At 36.0% G+C, this 21,864-nt stretch overlaps 1 protein-coding gene across 15 annotated transcripts in view; it reads right to left on the bottom strand.

Annotated features, from left to right (window-relative positions):
* Positions 1-21,864, bottom strand: part of CLASP2 (cytoplasmic linker associated protein 2) — a 180,249-nt gene that overhangs the window by 109,680 nt on the left and 48,705 nt on the right. For all 15 annotated transcript variants that reach the window (XM_055079794.1, XM_055079797.1, XM_055079795.1 and 12 more), the window contains one exon: positions 16,731-16,877. In XM_055079794.1, coding sequence (XP_054935769.1) covers positions 16,731-16,877 — 147 coding nt within the window. The remainder of the gene's footprint in view (positions 1-16,730; positions 16,878-21,864) is intronic.

Raw genomic sequence — 21,864 nt, 5'->3', positions numbered from 1 at the left:
GTACCGCAAAAAAAAAAAAAAAAAAAAAAAAATCTCCAACTTTTCAGAAAAGAGAAGGTACTTAGCAGTAGTTGATTAACTCTCTATAAGGTACTAGACGAGGCTGGTAGTAAAGTCGAAACTGTAAGAACAGAGCCCTCTCATCCCTCATTCAATGCAAGAGCAAGGACACAAGAAATACAGGTGAAAAGATAAACATTTAAAAAGCTGAGCAGTCAGTTTATATGACCCTAAATGTCAATAATGATGCCAAATAAGTGAGGCAGAGGATCCACATGTGCTGCAATGGTCAGGAAAGCAAATGTGAAAGAAATGAGGGTCTTGAAATTAACTTTAAATATACAAACAAATCTTTTACTGCACATACACAATAAAAAAGTAAATTTAATAGGCAGTAGTTGTTTAAGAGCCAATAATTAGCTATTGTCTTTCAGCTCCAAATACACACTTTTATATTGTGATGCTGGGCCTAGGACTGAGCAAACCATTTTTTCGCTGATTCTAATGGTTTCCTGTTAAACTGTGTCAATAGGGATGCTGGAAAGAATGAAAGCTGAAGCAAGAAGGGACCTGCTCCTTCCTAACTACTTCCTCTTCTTGTCAGTAAAACCCTAGCAACTCTGGCAGGTTGCTCATTTCAGTAGCAGTTCCAGACTGCAGTTTTTCTAACATTCACTGAAACCAGCTCACTATGCCTGACAGACACCAGACAGCTAGTACCTGCTCCTCAGAGGTCAAGTCACAGCTCTGCAGGGCCTCTCCTCTAAGCCTCTATGTTTCAATAATTTTAACCTCATTTTGTTCTTCCAGCTTTAGGGGTAGAAGCTATTTACTGTGATTGCTACATCCATGATACTTTATTTTTTATTTTTATTTTTTTCAAATTAACCAGTATTTAAATGGGGAGGGGAGTTGTTTAACAGAAATAATATGAATTAGAAATATTATTTCCCGGGTACTTAGCTGCTATATATAATTGTTGTGCAGAAGACACTAAAATAGTGTCTTTGCTCTTAATGACAGTGGAGAAACTAGAGTCAACAGAGGGAACTTGGCTTCATGGAGAACTGTCCTCACAAAGCTCAACCAAGGAATCTTAACACAGCCGCTGAGAGTACTGTGGTATAAGTAGCTGGGGAGGAGACACCTGTTTGGGGGAGAAGGAGAATAAAGCCGGGAAGGCTCTGCACTGATGGACTGTGAAGCCGGTAGAAGGGTCAGTAATCTTCTCGCCTCCTCGGCCTCTTCCGTGATACTTTAGTGTTCTCTTCTTGCATTCTTAATTCATCAATACCCATTTAACAAATTATATTAAATTCTCTCTGCAAAAATAACTTGTGGATTCTGTCTTCTGACTGGAATCTGGCTGATGACTCTACTTATTATTTATTTTCTTCATGGTAAAAATCCAACACATGAAATGGTTTTCAAATACCTAAGATGTACATTCCAATGGACAATTCACTTAAAAAATCTCTCTGGTTAAAAAATTAAACAGAAAATATCTCTTCAATTAAGTTTATCATCTACCAAAGGAAATATTAATACTGCAAAACTGGACTTTAAAAAAATCATCCTAAAAAATAAAAAATACTCAGGATTTCCAAAGGTGTATAAAAAGCTCCTCATCTTAAAAACAAACAAAAACCTCAGAAGGTCTTTGTATATGATTTTTAACAGCAATAAGAGATGGACCACAGAACAGCATAAAGTTTAAGGCAATATAAAACTGCAAATTAAAAGCAATGACAATTTCATAAACTAAGAGGAATGAATGCATGCTTGCTATAGGAAATTCAATTACAAGAGTAAATAAATTATAGTTACTCCCTAGATATTAAAAAATCCAATAAAATAATAAAACTCTCAACCCCATGCCCATAATCAGTACTAGTAACTAACTGATTACCTGAAAATAATCAGCTAAAGCAAAGAAACAAAAAGATAGCTAACCATATTATCTTAACATCTTATAAGATACTACATTCATTTACAATCTCTTAATATGGCAGGGTTTACTGCTTTCGACAATGGGTCCTCTGATAGGAGTGCATATGCCTAGATTTTTACAATTTCTTCCCAATCTTTCACAGTTGTCTTTGTCTAAGCCACTGAACAGAAATTTCGTTAGGGACTGGTCCTTACCAAGCAGTTCCTAAACATTCAACACAGTTTTCATAAAAACAAAGTTCTTTCCACATTCATTAATATATTTTGTTCCTTTATATTACCACTTCCTGCAAATTACTTTGTTACACAAATAAGAGCAACCATTAGGCAAGTTTGAGAACAAACAACTGACTCCTAGAAAGTATACATCTCAAGTGGTAGAGGAGACCTGTGCAGATGTACCCGAGCAGAGCCAGTTAACAACCTTAGTGTACTAAAGTGTGGAAGACAGAAAATTTTACAGAGGAATGGAGAAGTGAAGGGGAGATCAGTATGAAGGATTACTACAGTATATATGCAGTTTACTAAGGTATCATACATACAACAGAATGCTAACGTCGATACATTAACCCGCCAGCCATAACACAATGTCAAAAACCTTCAAGGGGATGCAGAGCATCTGAACAGATCCCAGATAAGGCCAGAAAAAAGTGCCTATGACTAAGCACATACATAGGAAAGTCTAAGTTTAAAAGTCACAATTTACTCTAATCATAATTTCTTTATTATGCAGTAATTTCTTATGACTAGGGCCAAATAAGCTAGTAGGGAGTGGTGGGGGAGTAGAATATAATGGCTTTTAAAAGTGCCACAGAAGATGCAGAGACAAATAAATGCAGCCTTGTGACTATCTCAGATATGACAGTTAGGTCTCTAAACCTGGACATGGGCATTACCAAATTTGGTAAGAACTTGCATGGTCTGAATAGATAACCCTAATCTACCTCACTCTTACCTTGGAGAATCACTTTGTTTAAGCAGAGGGGCTGCTAATGGGAGTGTTTGGGATATACGAATAGTGTAAAGACAGAGGACATTCTGAGCTCCCCATTCTAACCTTGCTTATATCTTGCATGTATTACAAGTAAACCTTTTTACAATCCACGTTTGCCTAATGTTTCCCCTCACCTTGGTTTTGACCGTCTGGCCTACAAAGTAGGAAAAGGATCCCTGCATAGGGAACAAACTGTTGAATGAACTGTTTTATCTTGCAATCATCACTCCGTTTTCTGATACAGCTTTAAAAAGTTCACCCAGGGCTTCCCTGGTGGCGCAGTGGTTGAGAGTCCGCCTGACGATGCAGGGGACACAGGTTCGTGCCCCGGTCCGGGAAGATCCCACATGCCGCGGAGCGGCTGGGCCCGTGAGCCATGGCCGCCGAGCCTGCGCGTCCGGAGACTGTGCTCCGCAACGGGAGAGACCACAACAGTGAGAGGCCCGCGTACCGCAAAAAAAAAAAAAAAAAAAAAAAGTTCACCCAAAAATACTATAAAATCCCTTTAGCACCAGCAAGGAGAATGAATTACATAGGAAGACAGTCAAAAAGAGTAATGGGCTTTAATGTCAAATATTACTGCAAGAAAAGGAGAATGAGTGTGCACACCAAGAGGAGATGTATTTAGATAAATTACGTTTGAGAGCAGGAGCACAAGTACAGGTTGGGCTGAAGGGACAAGTGAAGCTGGCTTCCAATTCTACTAAAGCTCTTTCAAGTATAACTGTGTTAACAATCATACCAGAAAATATTAATGGGCTGAAACAGAACAGAAGAGCTTTGCCCAGCTGTCTAACCACTCTAAAACAGAGGTCAGTAATTTTTTTCTGTAAAGGACAAGAGAGTAAATATTTTAGACTTTATGGGCCATATGGTTCCTGTTGCAATTTCTCAACTCTGCCATTGTAGCCTGAAAGCAGCCACAGACAATATACAATGAACAAGGTTGTATTCCAATAAAGCTCTATTTGTGGACACTGAAATTTGAATTTCATATAGTTTTCACATGTCACACAATATTATCCTTCTTTTGACTATTTTTAATCATTTAAAGATGTAAAAAATATTCCTAGCTCATGGGTGAAACAAAAACAGACAGTTGGCTGGATTTGGCCTGTGCACTATAGTTTGGTGATCCCTGCTCTAGAATCCACTCTAAGCTGGTAATCACTTGGTTGGGAAGCAGAGGGAGGGGAAAAGGGGGATTAGAGGGTACTGTCATTCAGGAGATACCATGGTTTCTAGTGTGCCAGACTGCCTAGACGAGGCCTTCTCAGAAATCCTCAAATACTACTTTAAAAGGTTCAAGTATAAAGAGAAAACTCCATTCTACTTAGTCCTTAACTACTAATAAGGTGAAGTGCTGGATACAATGGTGAATGAAACAAAGGGTAAAGTACAGATACAGGAGCAAGGAGAGCAAAGTCTTAGAGATGGAAAGGGGCAGGTTCTTCTCATGCTACAATGAAGCGACTAGCACTGAAGAGAAAGATAAATGCTGGAAAAACAACATGGAGGGAAATATGGCAGGAACCTTGATGAAATTCATACAAAATCTGTAATTTTTAAAGAGAGTTACACTAATGAAAGCACTATCAGTGCTTTTGAAGAGTGCTATGAAAAGACAGAAGAGCTTTCTGGATCCCCAACTTTCTAACGGAAGTAGGTTGAAAAAGACACTCAGCTGAAAACACAGGATATTTTGATACAAAAGAAGAAAAGATTTAAGGGGCAGAGACCAGAGTCCAGGGTGAAACCAAGAACAGAAGAAAACACTGATTTAGAGAAGCACACCCAAAGAGAGAATGAAACCTTCATGATGGAACATTCATGACCCCTGTAATAAGGGAACCTGACAGCAGGTTCCTGTTGGATTTCAAAATTGCTATAAATCAGTGACTACTATGAAGTTCCTGTTCCTTCCCCCAACCTTTATAAGGAAACTTATTTATTTTATTTATTTTTAAAAAATTTTTGGCTGCATTGGGTCTTTGTTGCCATGTGCAGGCTTTCTCTAGTTGTGGCGAGCAGGGGCTACTCTTCGTTGAGGTGCACAGGCTTCTCATGGCGGTGGCTTCTCTTGTTGCAGAGCACAGGTTCTAGGCACACGGGCTTCAGTAGTTGTGATTCACGGGCTCTAGAGCGCAGGCTCAGTAGTTGTGGTGCACGGGCTTATTTGCTCCATGGCATGTGGGATCTTCCCGGACCAGGGCTCGAACCCGTGTACCCTGCACTGGGCAGGCGGATTCTTAACCACTGCACCACCAGGGAAGCCCTCCTCCCCTTTTTTTAATGGGAGTGTCTATTATGGTTTTTCTGTCCTGTATGCTGAGTATGTGGGGTGCAAGTAGATGTCTTTTTAGTTCAGAGGCCTCTGCATGGAGAGGAGCCACACCAGAGGAGAGAAACCTCATATGCATCTGGACCTGATGCAGATCAAAGGATCACGGACTTTGAGCCTGATGGTATAATTAGGATGAGACTTTTGGGAAATGTCCATGAGTGCATTTTGTGTGTGGGAGGCATGTAAATTATCGTGGTCAGAGGGCAAGCTGCAGTAGGCTGGCTGCAAGGGTAGCTGCAGCAATTGCTCTCATTCTTGACAATTGCTCCTTTTACAATGTGACTTTGCAGCTTTCCCTATTGAAAAGTGGAGTTCCCAGTAAAGAGGTGGAGAAGAGTAACTGAGAATTCTGGTTGAGACAAGACCTAGGAGAGGCTGAAGGGGTCCCTGATTGGTGATTCCCCAGTGTCCAGCAGAAAAAAAAACTTCTCAGAGGAAAGCTTCTAGAATCCCCAATTTGGACCTGAAGGACTTCCACTAATTAAGTTCAAGCAATGAGCTCACAATCAAAGTTCAAATACGTTTGATCCTTGAACAAAACAGGTTTGAACTATGCGGGTCCACTTAAACAGTTTTTTTTTTGAAAATACAGAGCTGTACACTTTATCTATCTATCTATCTGTCCATCTACCTATCTATTTTTGGCCACAGGGGATGCAGGACTTTAGTTCCCCGACATTCCAATAAACCTTTATTTCTAAAACCAGATAGCAAGGACACATTTGGCCTGCTGGCTATAATTTGCCAAATCCTGGTGTAGATAGGAAACCCAAAATAATATATAGTAAAATCATTAAAAATTGAACTTTAGCTAGGTGACTATATATAAAATCAAAATATAATAATTGATTTCATTTCTATGCATCAGCAACAAAGTTAGAAATTTTAAATTAAGAAAATACTACGTCAAGGAACCTTGAGGGCATCATGCTGAGTGAAATAAATCAGACAGAGAAAGACAAATACAGTATGATCTCACTTATATGTGAAATCTAAAAAACAAACAAACAAAAAAACAAGCACACAGATACAGAGAACAGATTGGTGGTTGCCAGAGGCAAGGGGTGGATGAAATAAGTGAAGGGAGTCAAAAGGTACAGACTTCCAGTTATAAAATAAATAAGCCATGGGATGTAAAGTACAGCATGGTGACTAGAGTTGACACTGTACTGCATATTTGAAAGTTGCTAAAGGAGTAAATCTCAAAAGTTCTCATCACAAGGGAAAAAAAGCTCTGTAACTGGGTATGGTGATGGATGTTAACTAGACTTATTGTGGTGATCATTTTGCAATATATACAAATATTGAATCATTATATTGTACAACTGAAATTGATAAAACGTTGCATGTCAACTATACCTCAATTTAAAAAAAAAAAGAAAATGCGTTGACTCTATAGATGAATTTGGGGAGAACTCACATCTTTGTAATACGGTTTTCCTAGCCAGGAATGTAGTATGTCCATTTATTTATGACTTTTAAAATTTCTTTCAATGAAGTTTTACAATTATACTATGCTTTTTGGGACTTCCCTGGTGGCACAGTGGTTAAGAAACCACCTGCCAATGCAGGGGACATGTGTTTGAGCCCTGGTCTGGGAAGATCCCACATGCTGCGGAGCAACTAAGCCCCTGCACCACAACTACTGAGCCTGCACTCCAGAGCCCATGCTCTGCAACAACAGAAGCCACCGCGATGAGAAGCCCACACACTGCAACGAAGAGTAGCCCCCGCTCGCCGCAACTAGAGAAAGCCCGCACACAGCAGTTAAGACCCAACACAGCCAAAAAAAAACCTATGTTTTTTAACATAAAATAAAAATATTCTGAGGTATCTAGAAATAAAACAAACCAAACAAACAAAAACAAAACAAAAAAAGTGAAAAACCTTGAGGTGGAAAAAAGAATAAATTTTAATGAGACATTCAAGAACACTAAAATAAATGGACAGATATTCTGTGTTCATGGACAGGAAGACTCAGTATCATAAAGATGTCCAGTCTTCCCAAAGTACTGCCATAATCAAGCCTCCAACAGGATTTCTTGTGGAAGTTGTCAAGCTGATTCTAAAATTTGGAAGGGCAATGGGCCAAGAACTGTTGAAATAATCCTTATAAGTAAAGGGAGGAAGTACTTGCCCTACCAGAAATGAAGACTTACAAACCTAAGATAATGATGACAGTTAGGTTTTAGTGCAGGGACAGGCCAACTAATCAAATGAACAAAATACAAACTTCGAAAACAGACCCACAAATGTACAAAAATTTGATACATGACAAAGAAGTGATTCAGATCAACAAGGAAAGTAATTCAATAATAATGCCTAAAATTCAACAAAATGCTGAGATAATGGATTATCTAGTAAAAAAAAAAAAGGTTATTTCCTTACCCAGTTTTAAAACTTACAGTAGACATTCTGATTCCCATGGGAAAATGGTAGTCATCCAAATTCAAATCAAATGTTTTACTAAATACTCCGAAAACCAGAGATCAAAAAGAAAAACAAATAAAACTGTCCACAGCACATACTTGTAATACAAGTTCTCACTTCAAACTTCAATTTACAAATGGGGAAATATAAACATCCAAAACCAGCAGTATCAATTACAGAGTCCTCACTGGAGAGAAAAATCCGAGGAATTTGTATGGAAGAGGAGGATCTTGGCAGTGGAGTACAAAGACATCAAATATGGTTCCCCTCAGAACAAGAGGTAAGTAGCACTTAGAAGGGGGAGGTAGTCCTTCAAAGCTTGGTGGATAAAGGAAAGGAAGAAAGAGAAGATAACAGTTCTATTGAAATGAAATGGTATCACAGAATCAGAAGCACTGAATAGAAAGCCTTCCATGTACCACTTAGAAAAGAAGATGCATTTCACTATACCAACAGAAGAGGGCATTCCTGAACTAAGAAACAGTAAATTTTTCTTTCTGGCCCCACAGAATCACTTTAAAAAATATTTTTAGGACATTTGAGGAAATTTGAATATAGAATGGAAGTGCTTAAAAGGAGGTATATAGGGCTTCCCTGGTGGCGCAGTGGTTGAGAGTCCGCCTGTCGATGCAGGGGACACGGGTTCAAGCCCCAGTCCAGGAAGATCCCACATGCTGTGGAGCGGCTGGGCCCGAGGGCACGTCCGAAGCCTGTGCTCCGCAACGGGAGAGGCCACAGCAGTGAGAGGCCCGCATATGGAAAAGGAAAAAAAAAAAAAAAAAAAAGGAGGTATATAGTTAGAATTACAGAAAATAAAAGGGCTTAAAGGAACAAGTTAAATATCACCACAAAGAAATCAGACAAATCCACAGCATGGGACAATCTAAAAGACAACTGGCATAGACTCTTTAAAAAAAAAAGTCAATGTCATGGTATAAAAATTGGTGAAGGGACTGTTTTATACATAATATTATGGAATTTTCTGGCATATGATAATTGTATTATGGTTATAATGAAGCACACCTTTAAGTCTTAGGAGGTGTATATTAAATATTTATGGCTGAAATGTCATGATGTCTACAATTTACTTTCCAACTGTTGAGTTTTGGAAAAACAAAGAATACATGTGGGAATATATCTATATGGAGATGGTTAAAACAAATATGACAAAATGCTAGTTACTAAATCTAGGTGATGAGTGTTTACTGCATGCCAACTTTTCTATATGCTTAAAAATTTTCATAATAAAAAGTTTGGGAAACCACTCACTAAAAAGCTAGAATAAGTACAGATAAACATCAGGAACATCAGTAACCAAAATACATCCAGTTAGTAGTATCTCAATTCAATGGAGTAAAGAATGTTTTATCCAATTGCATCGACATTAACTTGACCATACATAAGAAAAGAAATTAAAATGAATATACTGTCACTTTATACAAAAAAAAATTCCAGATATACTGAACAAACTAAATGTAAAGTAATTTATGTTTTAGAATAAATTAGACTATTTGTATAAACTCTGGGGACTAGAAAATAATCCTTCTTATTCAAGACAGGAAATTGGGACGTTTTAAAAAAAAAAAAAAAAGGATAGATATTTTACCTACCAAAACAAAAATTTTTAAGTTTTGACATAAAAGTGCCATAGACAAAGGAGAGACTGAAGAAATATTTGTAACTTTTAATAAAAGCATAAAAGGCCTAATATTTTAAAAACTGTAGCAAACTGATGAGAAGACAAAACAGCCCAATTAAAAAATGGGCAAATAAAGCAGCCACATAGCACAGGGAGATCAGCTCGGAGCTTTGTGACCACCTAGAGGGGTGGAATAGGGAGGGTGGGAGGGAAGGAGACGCAAGAGGGAAGAGATATGGGGATATATGTATATGTATAGCTGATTCACTTTGTTGTAAAGCAGAAACTAACACACCATTGTAAAACAGTTATACTCCAATAAAGATGTTAAAAAAAAAGGGCAAATAATAACAAATTACAATTCACACAAGAGGATATGCTAATCCCTATTAATGAATTTAAATATTCTGAATCTCACTGGAATATAAACTCTGGAAGGACAGGGTCTTTGTTCTTGTTCACTGATATTTCCCAGAGATTGCAAGAATAGCAGCATACTAAAAGCTTTCAGTAAACATTTGCTAGCTGCTGGCTGGCTGGACAGGCGGATGAGGATTAAGAAAAAGAAGTACCATTTTTCATCCATCAAAATGAACCTGTTATAGTCAAGGCCGGAGAAGGTAAAATAATGTCTTTATTAAAATTAAAAGCACATGATTCACTTTGTTATAAAGCAGAAACTAACACACCATTGTAAAGCAATTATACTCCAATAAATATGTTTAAAAAAAAATTAAAAGCACACACAACCTTGACCAAGCAACCTCATTTAGAGGAGTCTATTCTACAGATCAGAAGCACCAGAATGACCAAATACATAAGTACATGGAGACCTGCATTCTTCGTAATGGCATAAAGTTGTGAACAACCTGAATGACACTGACAGAGAAACAGTTTATTAAATCATGGTACATAAATAATGTGGAATACTGTATAGCTATTAAAAGAATGTGATAGCTCTCATTCTTGATGCTGAAGGACGGAAGGATGTTTTGTGAAAAAAAAGCAAGCTGCAAAGTGTTTACTAGTATGTTTAATGGGGGCAAAAATAAAATCTAATCTGAATACCTACACAAATAAAAATGGAGTAAGATGTGGAAGGATATCATACATAACACTGGGAAATGAGATTAGAAAAGCAAGATGGTATGAAAGTTTTTTTTTCTAAACATTTCTCTAATGTTAGACTTGTTAACAGTGAGCATGCATTTTATATTTTAAAAAATCAAATTATGCCATTCAATTTATTAGTAAGAAACACATAAATTGGTTCTAAAAAAGAAAAATGCCAAGTTAATGGAAAAAATTAAATTTACAACATGCCCATCATAGAAATAATGCTTCTTACCAATTCAGTAATATAATGTAATAAATATAAGTTGGAATTGTAAGTTATTACAAACTTCTACTTTATATGGATCAAGTATAACAAATCTAACTAATGGAAAATCGCTCACATGTGCGATCTATATTAATGATATTTCACTCTTCTCTGAGGCAAACCTTGAAATCAATTTGCCTACCTATATGACACTATAATTTTCTAACACTTAAATCTCAGTCAAAAAGTATAGGTAAATGAAGTATGCAAAGGCCAAAACACTAAAAACCACTAACACTGGTTGGTGGGATAATGAGCATGGACAGATATTGTAATTTATTTTCCAATTTCTTTTCTACTTTTTTTCTTGAGCATTCCTATGGTCTCCTCAGTGCCTAACATGAAGCCTTGCACACAGTAAGCTCTACATACAGATGTAGATAAAGACAATAACTCATCTGTGAAGAGACTGGGTCTTCAATATGTCTACTAATTTTAATCAATATGTCTACTAATTTGGCTGTTTATATTAATTTCCTCCCTTCTCAAACATTCTGCATGCTTCAGAAAATAAACTTTGCACAATGAAATTTCTTTGACTTTAAGTCCTGCACAAGAGGTAAAACAAAACTGAGGTCAAAGAAAATAACTACAGCAAAACACACATATTCTTAGACACAGTAGGCCATTGGGCAGTTTACTGATTTATATTTATAATAACTTATTGGTTAATTATTCAAATCTTATTTACCTTAAAACCATAGTTAAGAGAGACAGCACCAGGGCATCTTATGATGAATGACATGGGATTCACAGAAATTTAAGACAGAATGGTGACTGGCCAATCCTTAAATTCCAAATGTCATTAACAGTGTTTTGCTATATGGGATAAAAATATGAAATATGTATTATATGCAGTATTAGTGAGGAGATGACCCAGAGATAATCCAAAAAGACCTTGACAGTAGGCCAAACACTGGGCCCTTGTTTCATCTCTGCTAATAACTAACTGATCTTGGATACATCATTTAACTTTCTGAGGCTTAGTCTCTTCATCTGAACTGCGGTCAGATCATATTTTAAGATCCCTTGAAGGCTAAAATCTTTTGGGCTTAGTATCATTCCCTGTCATTAGGGGGAAGAAAGGAGGAAGAAAATGAGCAAAACAAAATACACAAACAGAAAAGTTATTTGGTTTTACATAAGTTCAAAAACAAGAAATTGAGGTTTACGAATTAAAAATTTAGATTTCAAGATTGAACAACAAATTCTGTGAGATTTGTTTTATTAAATATATACTGATTTTCATGATCTTTATTTGTTTAAAAGGAAAAACATCTTTGTTGTTTGCATCACAGGAAAAAATGGGAATGATTAGCATAATTTGTGGAAAACAGATATTTAGACATTCTTAATAAAACCTCAGGTAAGACATAAAGTAAAACTAATATAAAATACCCTAAAGACGAGTAAGTACTACTGAATCTGAAAAGACAGTAATTAACCAATTGTAAGAATTCAAAGTTAAAACCATTTCAAAGTAGTCTTTGATATTAGATGGAAACAATAGAGAGAAAATACTCTGTCTGCTTGAATGAATGGGCAAGTGAGAGAGAACAACAGAACTTTGACAATTGATTTGGTTAATGATGTGTTTCAATGATTACATACAAGCCTCAGTGACAAATCACTAACGTCAGAATCTGGTACTAATGATAAACAAAAACAATTATATCATCATCTAATTCAATTTTTATTTTTAGAAAAGAATAGCAATCAAAATAACTGGTACAGGAATAAGGACATTATAACTCAGTAAGCTTTAAAAAGGCAATTTCAAAAAGAAAACTCTAAAAAGTATTTCCATTTATAATGAAAAAATTACCAGTTTGTTTACTTCCAAATATTCTATTTTGCTGGGAGTCATACTAGTTGAGGTTTAAAATGACTGATTTGTGGACCCTGAAAGTAGTGATCATTCCTGTAGATTATAACCTCAGAGCTTTAGGATCTAGAAGAGTCCTTATTTACCCAGTGAGATTAGTTTTGGTGGCAGTATAGCAACATGATTTTTGCACCTTATCCACTTATTCGATGCATGACCTGTTCAAGTTGCTTAAATTCTCTGAACTTTAATTTGCTCATCAGTAAAACTGAGATAAAGTACCTAACTCAAGAGTTCTGAGGTTTAAATGAGAGAACATAAGTAAAAACATCCCCCAATTTTTAAAAACTACTACCTCAAATACTATAGAGATGTAAGAATTACAAATCATCAGGTATATTCAGCAATTGTATTGAAGCCATTAAGCCAAAAGGACGGAAAATATGTTTATCTAAATTCCTATTATGAAGTCACAAATGTTATTCAGAAAATGGACTATTTAAGGGAATTCAATTTATCCTTATTCTAATTAGCAAAGCACAAAGGTAACACTTTTGACATCCACATAATATGGATTTTTATAGCCATGATATATTTGGAAAAGGTTATGGGAACAACCCATAACCTTTTCTTTTTTAATTCTCCTTGGTTTAAAAGCCCCACAATTGCAATACGAATAGAAAAGGTTGGCACACCGAGGCAAAGAACAAAACAAAACTAACACACACTAAAGATTAAACACAGGTCCTACTGGCTTTAACTGGCTAGGATACTTTGCTAAAAATAGCATACATCTCTTTAATCTTGACATATATCTCTGGGAGAACTGAAGTAAATTAAACTCCAAAATGTCAGAGTAGATTCAATAAGGATTCCAAAGAAGCTCACTTTATTTTTATTTTGGTAATCCTTCTGAAAAGAAATTTGTTAAACTCAGTGTACTGTGACTGGCTTATACCACTATTGTATACCTCCGTCTACCATACTCCTTTAATTAGGAACTAATCATACCTGTTTATTATATACCAAGGAGTAGCAAATAAAATACCTGGACTAAATCACCATTATTCCATGTAAAGTTATGAGAAAGAAACTGTACAGTCTAGAAAACACAATAGTTATATAAAGAGAGACAGGACAACCTTCAAGTATTTGAAAGTATCATGTTAACAGATAATTCATCTTCCCTGCCTAAGTTACAAGGAGACAGATTTTAATGCAATATAAAAAAATAATTAATTTATCCAGAATTGAAATGGCTTATAACTTTTCTGGAGGATACTATGCCAAACTGAAAGAACACAAGAAATCCCTGTGACTTTTGATTAAGTAAACTTTAAAAATTTATTCCAAGGAAATGATTGGAGATATGCTAATAAAATATATACTTAAAAGAATGATGGCACCGTTTATAACTGCAGAAAACAGGAAAGCAGCCTAGATATGAATACTAGCCATGAATAGTTTTAAATTAATAATTTAAGACAATGAGGAAATGATCTGGGTAAAATATTAATGAGACAAAAGGTATACAAAACTACAAAAGGAAGGGTGCCAATTCTGTCTTCCTCCTGAGAAAATATTTGTATGTGTAAAAATAGTTAGAAAAGTTATTATAAAAATAACTGGAACAAAGTACATCATAATTTATCAGTTGATTATGTCTATACGTAGTGGTACTGCAGATGGTTTTTGTCCCAAATTTTAATCCATGAGCACATATTTAATCAGATGCTGAATAATCATCTATCAGGAATATTTTGAAAGGGATTGCTATACTTGAATAGTAAATTTAACTATATGACTCCCAATGTCCCTTCTAACTCAAAGATTCTACAACTCTAAGAAAACATTCTACAACTAATTTAAAAATCAATAAGCTTCTGCCAAGAACAAAAAGATCTAAAGTTAAATTTTCAAAGAAGGGCTGACAGCCAAGAATAACATAAATTTCTGAAGCAATATCAGTATCCTCTGACTAAGCTTTTTTCTTACAAAAATGGGCAATGGGGCTTCCCTGGTAGTGTAGCGGTTGAGAGTCCGCCTGCCGATGCAGGGAACAAGGGTTCGTGCCCCGGTCCAGGAAGATACCACACGCCGCGGAGCGGCTAGGCCCGTGAGCCATGGCCGCTGAGCCTGCACATCCGGGGAGAAGCCACAACAGTGAGGCCCGCGTACCGCAAAAAAAAAAAAAAAAAAAAAAAGGGCAATGAATCTAAATGAGCTATGGCAAACAAAAGAAATAAACAAACTAAAAATTGCAGAATGAATACGCAACTGCCAAAAGACTGAGGAGGAAGAAATGGAGGAAGAGGAGAATGAAAAAAGAACGAAGGTTTCTCCCTTATTTTTATCAAAAGGGCCACTGCCAGGATGGATAATATAATCTGTATGAGCGATTAATGACTACAATCACGAAAGCTACCTACATTCTCATATCTGGTAGGACTACAAATCAGAGAAGGGGGGAGTGGCATTAAGAAAGTCTGCTGTTTCTTTAAAAAGAAATCTGATTTTATCAATTTGATTAACATCAGAATTAAGTGACCTTTGGTAGGTAAACTACAATCTTCAATTTTCATCTAAGAAAAGAAAGTAAAACATGAAAATCAGAGCTAATTATAAACTGCTGGCTCAGATTCACAAAAATGTTAAATATTTTCACCATGAATTTCAAATATTAATCCATTTTAAGTCAAATAAGACAATTTCATAAAATAATTATCATAGTATCATAGATTGGAATACTATACCTCAAAATAAAGAAAAAAATATTCCCCTTGTAGTAAGTGACAGTAGCCATTTGTTACAAAAGTAAGAAAGCAAGAATGTCATTTACTTTTTACCAGAAATAAGTAAGAATGCATAATAGACATCATGTAATAGGATATAATAACTAACATCTGAATGAGAATACACTCCTATAATTGCAAAACAAAAAGAAAATAATTAAAATACTAAAGTATAAATTACGCGAAATATCCAGAGAAATCAATAAGACATTTCTATTAAACAGTATTTTATTTATCTATTTATTTATATGCATGCAAATATGTGTGTGTGTATACCTATACCATACCATCTTTCTTGCTGGTTACATGAAATATTAGTTAAAGATATTTAAGATGAAATATTTATAATAGTTTTCCTATATTTAGAGTATCATATGACATAGAAAACAACGTTTGGTTGTATAAAAAGATCAAGAGAACACAACTTACAGAACCTGATCAAAATATAGTTTATTTTTCTTTCCTTTTTGCTTTTACTAAAAGAACTACAGACAGAGAAAAAAAATCCTGAAGACCATGACTTTCCCACGAGCTATCATAAACAAGGAAAAATCTGTTTTCCCAAATTATAACTAACACACAAATTTATTAACAAAAAAGGGAAAGATAGGAACTATTGTCTTTTTAGTATTAAATATTTACCCTTTTTCTTATAGTATTCACTTTACCATAAAAACCTGGCAAAACTAGCACCTGAAAAGGACTCACAACTTTCTAGTTAGTATATGAAAAAATACTAATTAAAAATTCAAAGATCAGACAATATACTAGAAATAGTTTTTAAATGATCAAAGAATGTACTATGTTCTGTATACCTGCATAAAACCTATTTTTTCCTATTTATTATTATCTAATCCAGAAAATATTTTTGAGGCAGTTTTACTTGACCACCACCCATTTCCTATTGTGACAAACTATTCAATACCCAGTATCTTCAAACATTTTTCCAATGTTAGAGTATTTAAGACTCATGCCCTAGATGAATATATAAGAACATTACATAAATCAATATTTCTTTAACAATTAAAGCATCTGAAGATAGCCAAATTCTGAAAAATCTGCTCTCTCCTTAAAAACAAAAAACAAAACAAAACCCAACCCCCCAAAATTCCCTTAAATATCTTTTTATGGCTTCTGAAAAATAAATACTCTCAAGAAAACACAAGCTCACATATGTTCTGACAGGAAATATCAAAATACAATATTTTAAACATTTTCAAAAAGGCAGCACATTCTTCTGTTGTTGCAACAGACTCTCCAGACCTGCAATCCTGCTGCAGTCATGAATAAACATATGCCTCTAAAGTTCTAAGTATGTGTGGCCATATCAAGGGCATGAGGCATGCACATCAGATTTGAAATGGATTTACATTACCTCCAACCTTAGGGCCACCTGCTGAACCAGGCTTCCTTGCACTGTTGACAGGATTTCCGGATGTTTTAGGTGCAGGAACCTTGAAGGCTGAAGCAGCTGATGATGGCCTATTTCCATCCACTGATTCTTCATCATCAAAGCTTTTATCTGCACAAATCATTAGAAAAATGTATTTTAAGAGAACTAAGCTTTGCTCAATTTTCCATAAGACTCAAAATCAAATAAAGCTATATATAAAGTCATTAATTTCTATGATATATAATACAAAATAAAGCTCCTTTGAATAAGCATTTATATATTGACTAACACTATATAAAATAACCCAGTATAATTTAAAGTCAGTCTGCAATATTATATTTCCTACCTATATATATTAAGTCAAAACATAAAACCGAATACATTAACTCTAAGAACAGTAAAAAGCATTTTTCATTTCTTTGCTACTCATATAAGCATTTTCCGACAGCTCCTCCCATACTGCATCTTCCAGCACACCCTGCCTTATTCCTTATACCCAGATTCTGCAACTTACAATCACAGATCCGTTTGCAAATCAGTCGCCTCATTCCTCTGAAAGCTCTTAATTTTCCTCACCCTAGGATGCTCTGAATAGTTCACATGGCCAAATACAATAGATTTGATACTAATCAAAGATTCTATCCAAAACAGACAGCAACAACCACAGAACCACCACTGAGGTTTGTGCCGGCATTTTTCTTTCTCTTCCCTGCCCTAGGTGCTGTAACAGCCAATCAGCTACAAGGTGACATCATCTTATGGCAGCTACTGCCCGATGAAAGGTAAAAATTCTCCATGCCTTTTAAAAAATCCTCCATGTAGTTGCAGTGCTTAGTCTGTATCAAAATTTCAAGGGCATTCAATACTAAAGGTTTATAAACCTGCATTTGTTTTCTCCTATTTAATTCACATGAAAATTTATACAAGTAGAAAATGTTTTCTGCAATATTCAATCTGCTGGAGTGCTTACTATTGCATCAGTAAAAATACGGAGTAAAACAGTGCTCATTACTGGCATAATTAACTATGTAATCTTACAATTTGCTGTTTATTTAGGCCACAGAAACCAAACTGAACAATCTGTTCTCACAAATGATTCTAAAATATTCTACAAAGCTCCTTTTGGAATATTTATGAATAGCCACACAAGTATAACCTCCTTATATAAAATGAACCCACCCACCCCCACCCCACCCTCCAAATCACAAGATGTATGCATTTTACTCGTCCAAGAAGATGGTTTTCTCTAGGACCCTGCACAAACCAACCACGACAAACAAGATGGGCGAGGCAGAGAAGGAGCTTTACCACAGGCTTCACATCAAAGTGCCAGAATCTCTTCCTTTCAGTCTGCATCCCTTACCTATGCAAACACCCAAATCGAGCAGAATAAAATCATCCCTACAAAGGACTGCAAGTCCAACTATTGAATATATTTTAAAATATATATACCAGATAAGTGTTAAGACTGTTTTATTTATTGGAAAAAAGAATCAAATAGATACCATTAAATTTACTATTCAGTAGACACCCATAAACCACACTCCATTTCAGCAAGTGTTTTTCTTAAATAGCACAACTTGTAGGAAAAAAGTATCTTCTAGTTAAAAAAAAATATATATATATATATTTTTTAGCATAATGCTATTGGGGAGCCAGTTTGGATCAATTAAAACCTATGCTCTATAGAAACTGCTCTGTTAAAAACACTAATACAATCCCAAATAAGCTTTTATTTGACACTACCCTATTGAAACAAAAAAATGTAGCTAAGAGGGACAGAGTATATACACAAATCTACAGAGAGAGAGATACTAAAACTTGAGTAGCCAGAAGTTCCCATGGAAACAGTGTTCTGTTCCCACACACACACACAAGAATTAAAATGAGTAAATATCTCTACTGCTTAAAAATAATTAACTCAACATTCTTAAACTCTTAGGAAATTAATTTTTACCTTTTAATCAAAACAAGGCAGAGAGAAGTATATAAAGTATGCAGCTCAATTAATTTTCACAAAAGGAATATGCCAGTGTAACCAGTCTCCAGACCAACAGATCACTCTCAGCATCCTATAAGCACCCTCACTGACCCCCACAAAAGTCACTATTTCCTACCAAAGCTAACTAGTCTTGACTTGTAACACCACAGTCGGTTTTGCCCATTTTTGATCTTTATATAAAAGGAATCATATAATAGGTACTCTAGTACCTAGCTACTTTTCACTCAATATAATATTTGGAAGATGCATTTTCATTGCTTATAGTTTTATAGTGCATGAATGTGCCACAAGTTATTAATATCCATTCTGTTGATGGACATATGAGTTGTGGCCAGTCTGAGATTATTATAAAATAGTGTTCCTAAGAGGTAAGCAAACAAAGTTAAAGAGTTCTAAGGCTTTTAGTATTAATATGGAAGTAGTAAACACAGTAATTTATTTTAGGTTGTATAAAGTCAAAGATGCATATTGTAACTTCTAGGGCAGTGGTACTCAAAATGTGGTCCCAGATCATCATCTGGCAATTTGCTAGAAATGCAAATTATTAGGCCCCAACTCAAATCTACTGAATCAGAAACTCTGGAGATGGGTACCCTGCAATCTGTGTATTAACAAGTCCTCCTAGTGATTATGATGCATGCTCAAGTTTCAGAACCACAGCCCTATGGCAGCAATAGGCAAACTTTTTCTATAAAGGGCCATATAGTAAATATTTTAGGCTTTGCAAACCATACATATATGTAGTCTCTCTGCACAACTACTCAATTATGCCACTGTAGTGTTAAAGCAATGATACCACGACATGTAAACAAATGGGTGTGGCTGTGTTTCAATAAAATTTTATGTACAAAAACAGAAGGGCAGCTGGATTTGGCCTGCAAGCAATAGTTTGCCAAACCACTAAAATAAGAGTAAATATATACATAAATAAACTAGAAGAAAAATAAAATAATAAAAAAGATTTGATTACTTGAAAAGATTCAGGAAGAGACAAAAAGATAAAACAAGTGGATAAAAATAGAAATAAAAGATAAAGTGGCAAAAATAAAATCAAATACATCAGTAACTGCCTTAAAAGTAAATGAACTAAATATTCCAAGTAAAAGACCAAGACTGAATTTTTAAAAACAGGTTGCTTAAATGAGATATACTTTACATATAAGGAACACATAAAATTTAAAAAGTAGAATGATGAGAAAGACAGACCATGGCAAACACCAACCAAAAGAAAGTTGGCATAGCTATACTAATGTCAAACAAAACACCTTGAAGAAGCATTACTAGAGATAAAGAGAGACTTTTTAATATGATTTAGGAGCCCAATCCAATAGGGGGAAAAAATGAACCCTACATTTTTACGCACCCATAACACATCTTCAAACATATAAAGCAAAAACTGAAGAACTAAAAGGAAAAGTAGACAAATCTACAAATACAGAGGGAAATAAATTTTTACCCACTTCCCATAAGGTTATACCTTTCTTGACCATAAGCTAGTTAAAAGAATTCATAAAACTAGGGGCTTCCTTGGTGGCGCAGTGGTTAAGAATTCGCCTGCCAATGCAGGGGACACAGGTCTGAGCCCTGGTCTGGGAAGATCCCACATGCCGCGGAGCTACTAAGCCCGTGCGCCACAACTACAGAGCCTGAGCTCTAGAGCCTGTGAGCCACAACTACTGAGCCCATGTGCCACAACTACTGAAGCCCACGCGCCTAGAGCCCATGCTCTGCAAACAAGAGAAGCCACCGCAATGAGAAGCCCGTGCACTGCGACGAAGAGTGGCCCCCACTCGTCCCAACTAGAGGAAGCCTGCACGCAGCAACGAAGACCCAACACAGCCAAAAATAAATATAAATTAAAAAAAAAATAAAAAGAATTCCTAAAACTAATTCATCATCACAAGCCCCCAAATTTAAAATGTTCTGTAGTTTAGTTTATATATAGGTTATAAATATTACAGGCTTAAAAAGATTTTCTTAATAATTATAAAATATCAGAACAAATCCTGTATTTCTTCATAGCACCCACCACTTCCTGAAATAATAGTTTCTTCTGAGTGAACTAGAAGGTGGACTGGAAGTCGGCAGGAACTTTGTCTTGTTTATACTGTAACACCAGTACCTAGAACAATCCTGGGATAACTGTCATAGCTAACTCTTCCTCCTGCTCCCCACCTCTGCCCCGCTAGAGTTTATTCTCAACATAATGTCCTGAGTTGAACAAAGTTACATCACACTGCTGCTCAAAATCCTCCTATGACTCCATAAAAAGGCCTACCAGGACTCCAAGATCTGTGAGACCTTAGATACCACATAGGTCTCTCCAACTTCATCTCCTATTCACTCTCCACCTTTCTCTCCAACCAGTCCCATCAGGCTTCTTGCTGTGACTCATATCAGGGGCTCTGCACTTGTTTGCCAAGAATGCTCCTCCCCTCCATAGCCACACTGCTTACTCACCTCCTTCATGTGTTTATTCATCTATCATTTTCTCAATTATGTCCCCTTTGGATACTAAGATTATAAACTTTCCACTATCCTGATGCTACTGATCTATCCCTACCTCCCTGCTTTATTTCTCTCTCTAGCGCTTACCATTTACATATTTTACTTATTTTATTACCTGCCTCCTCCCACTGAAATGCATTATCTATTAGAGTGAGAACTTTGGTCTATTTTGCACACTGCCATATCTCCAACATGTAGACCAGCACTCAGAACTGCATTGTTCATAGTACAGAGACATTCTGTCTCCAGTAAAAGGGTTACTAGGTTGTTTGAAATGAAACACCAAAGACAAACAACTATAAACACTGGATAAAATGTACATTTACAAAAGTCTTCTTAAAAACCTAGATCTAAATAGACATTTCTCCAAAGAAGATATACAGATTGCCAAAAAACACATGAAAAGATGCTCAACATCACTAATCATTAGAGAAATGCAAATCAAAACTACAATGAGGGGCTTCCCTGGTGGCGCGGTGGTTGAGAGTCCGCCTGCCAATGCAGGGGACACGGGTTCGTGTCCCAGTCCGGGAAGATCCCACATGCCGCGGAGCGGCTGGGACCGTGAGCCATGGCCGCTGAGCCTGTGCGTCCGGAGCCTGTGCT

Source organism: Physeter macrocephalus, chromosome 18, assembly GCF_002837175.3.
Source record: "Physeter macrocephalus isolate SW-GA chromosome 18, ASM283717v5, whole genome shotgun sequence".
NCBI classification, from domain to species: domain Eukaryota; kingdom Metazoa; phylum Chordata; class Mammalia; order Artiodactyla; family Physeteridae; genus Physeter; species Physeter macrocephalus.
Note: the sequence above shows the minus strand (reverse complement) of the source record. Positions and strands in the feature narration are given on the sequence as shown.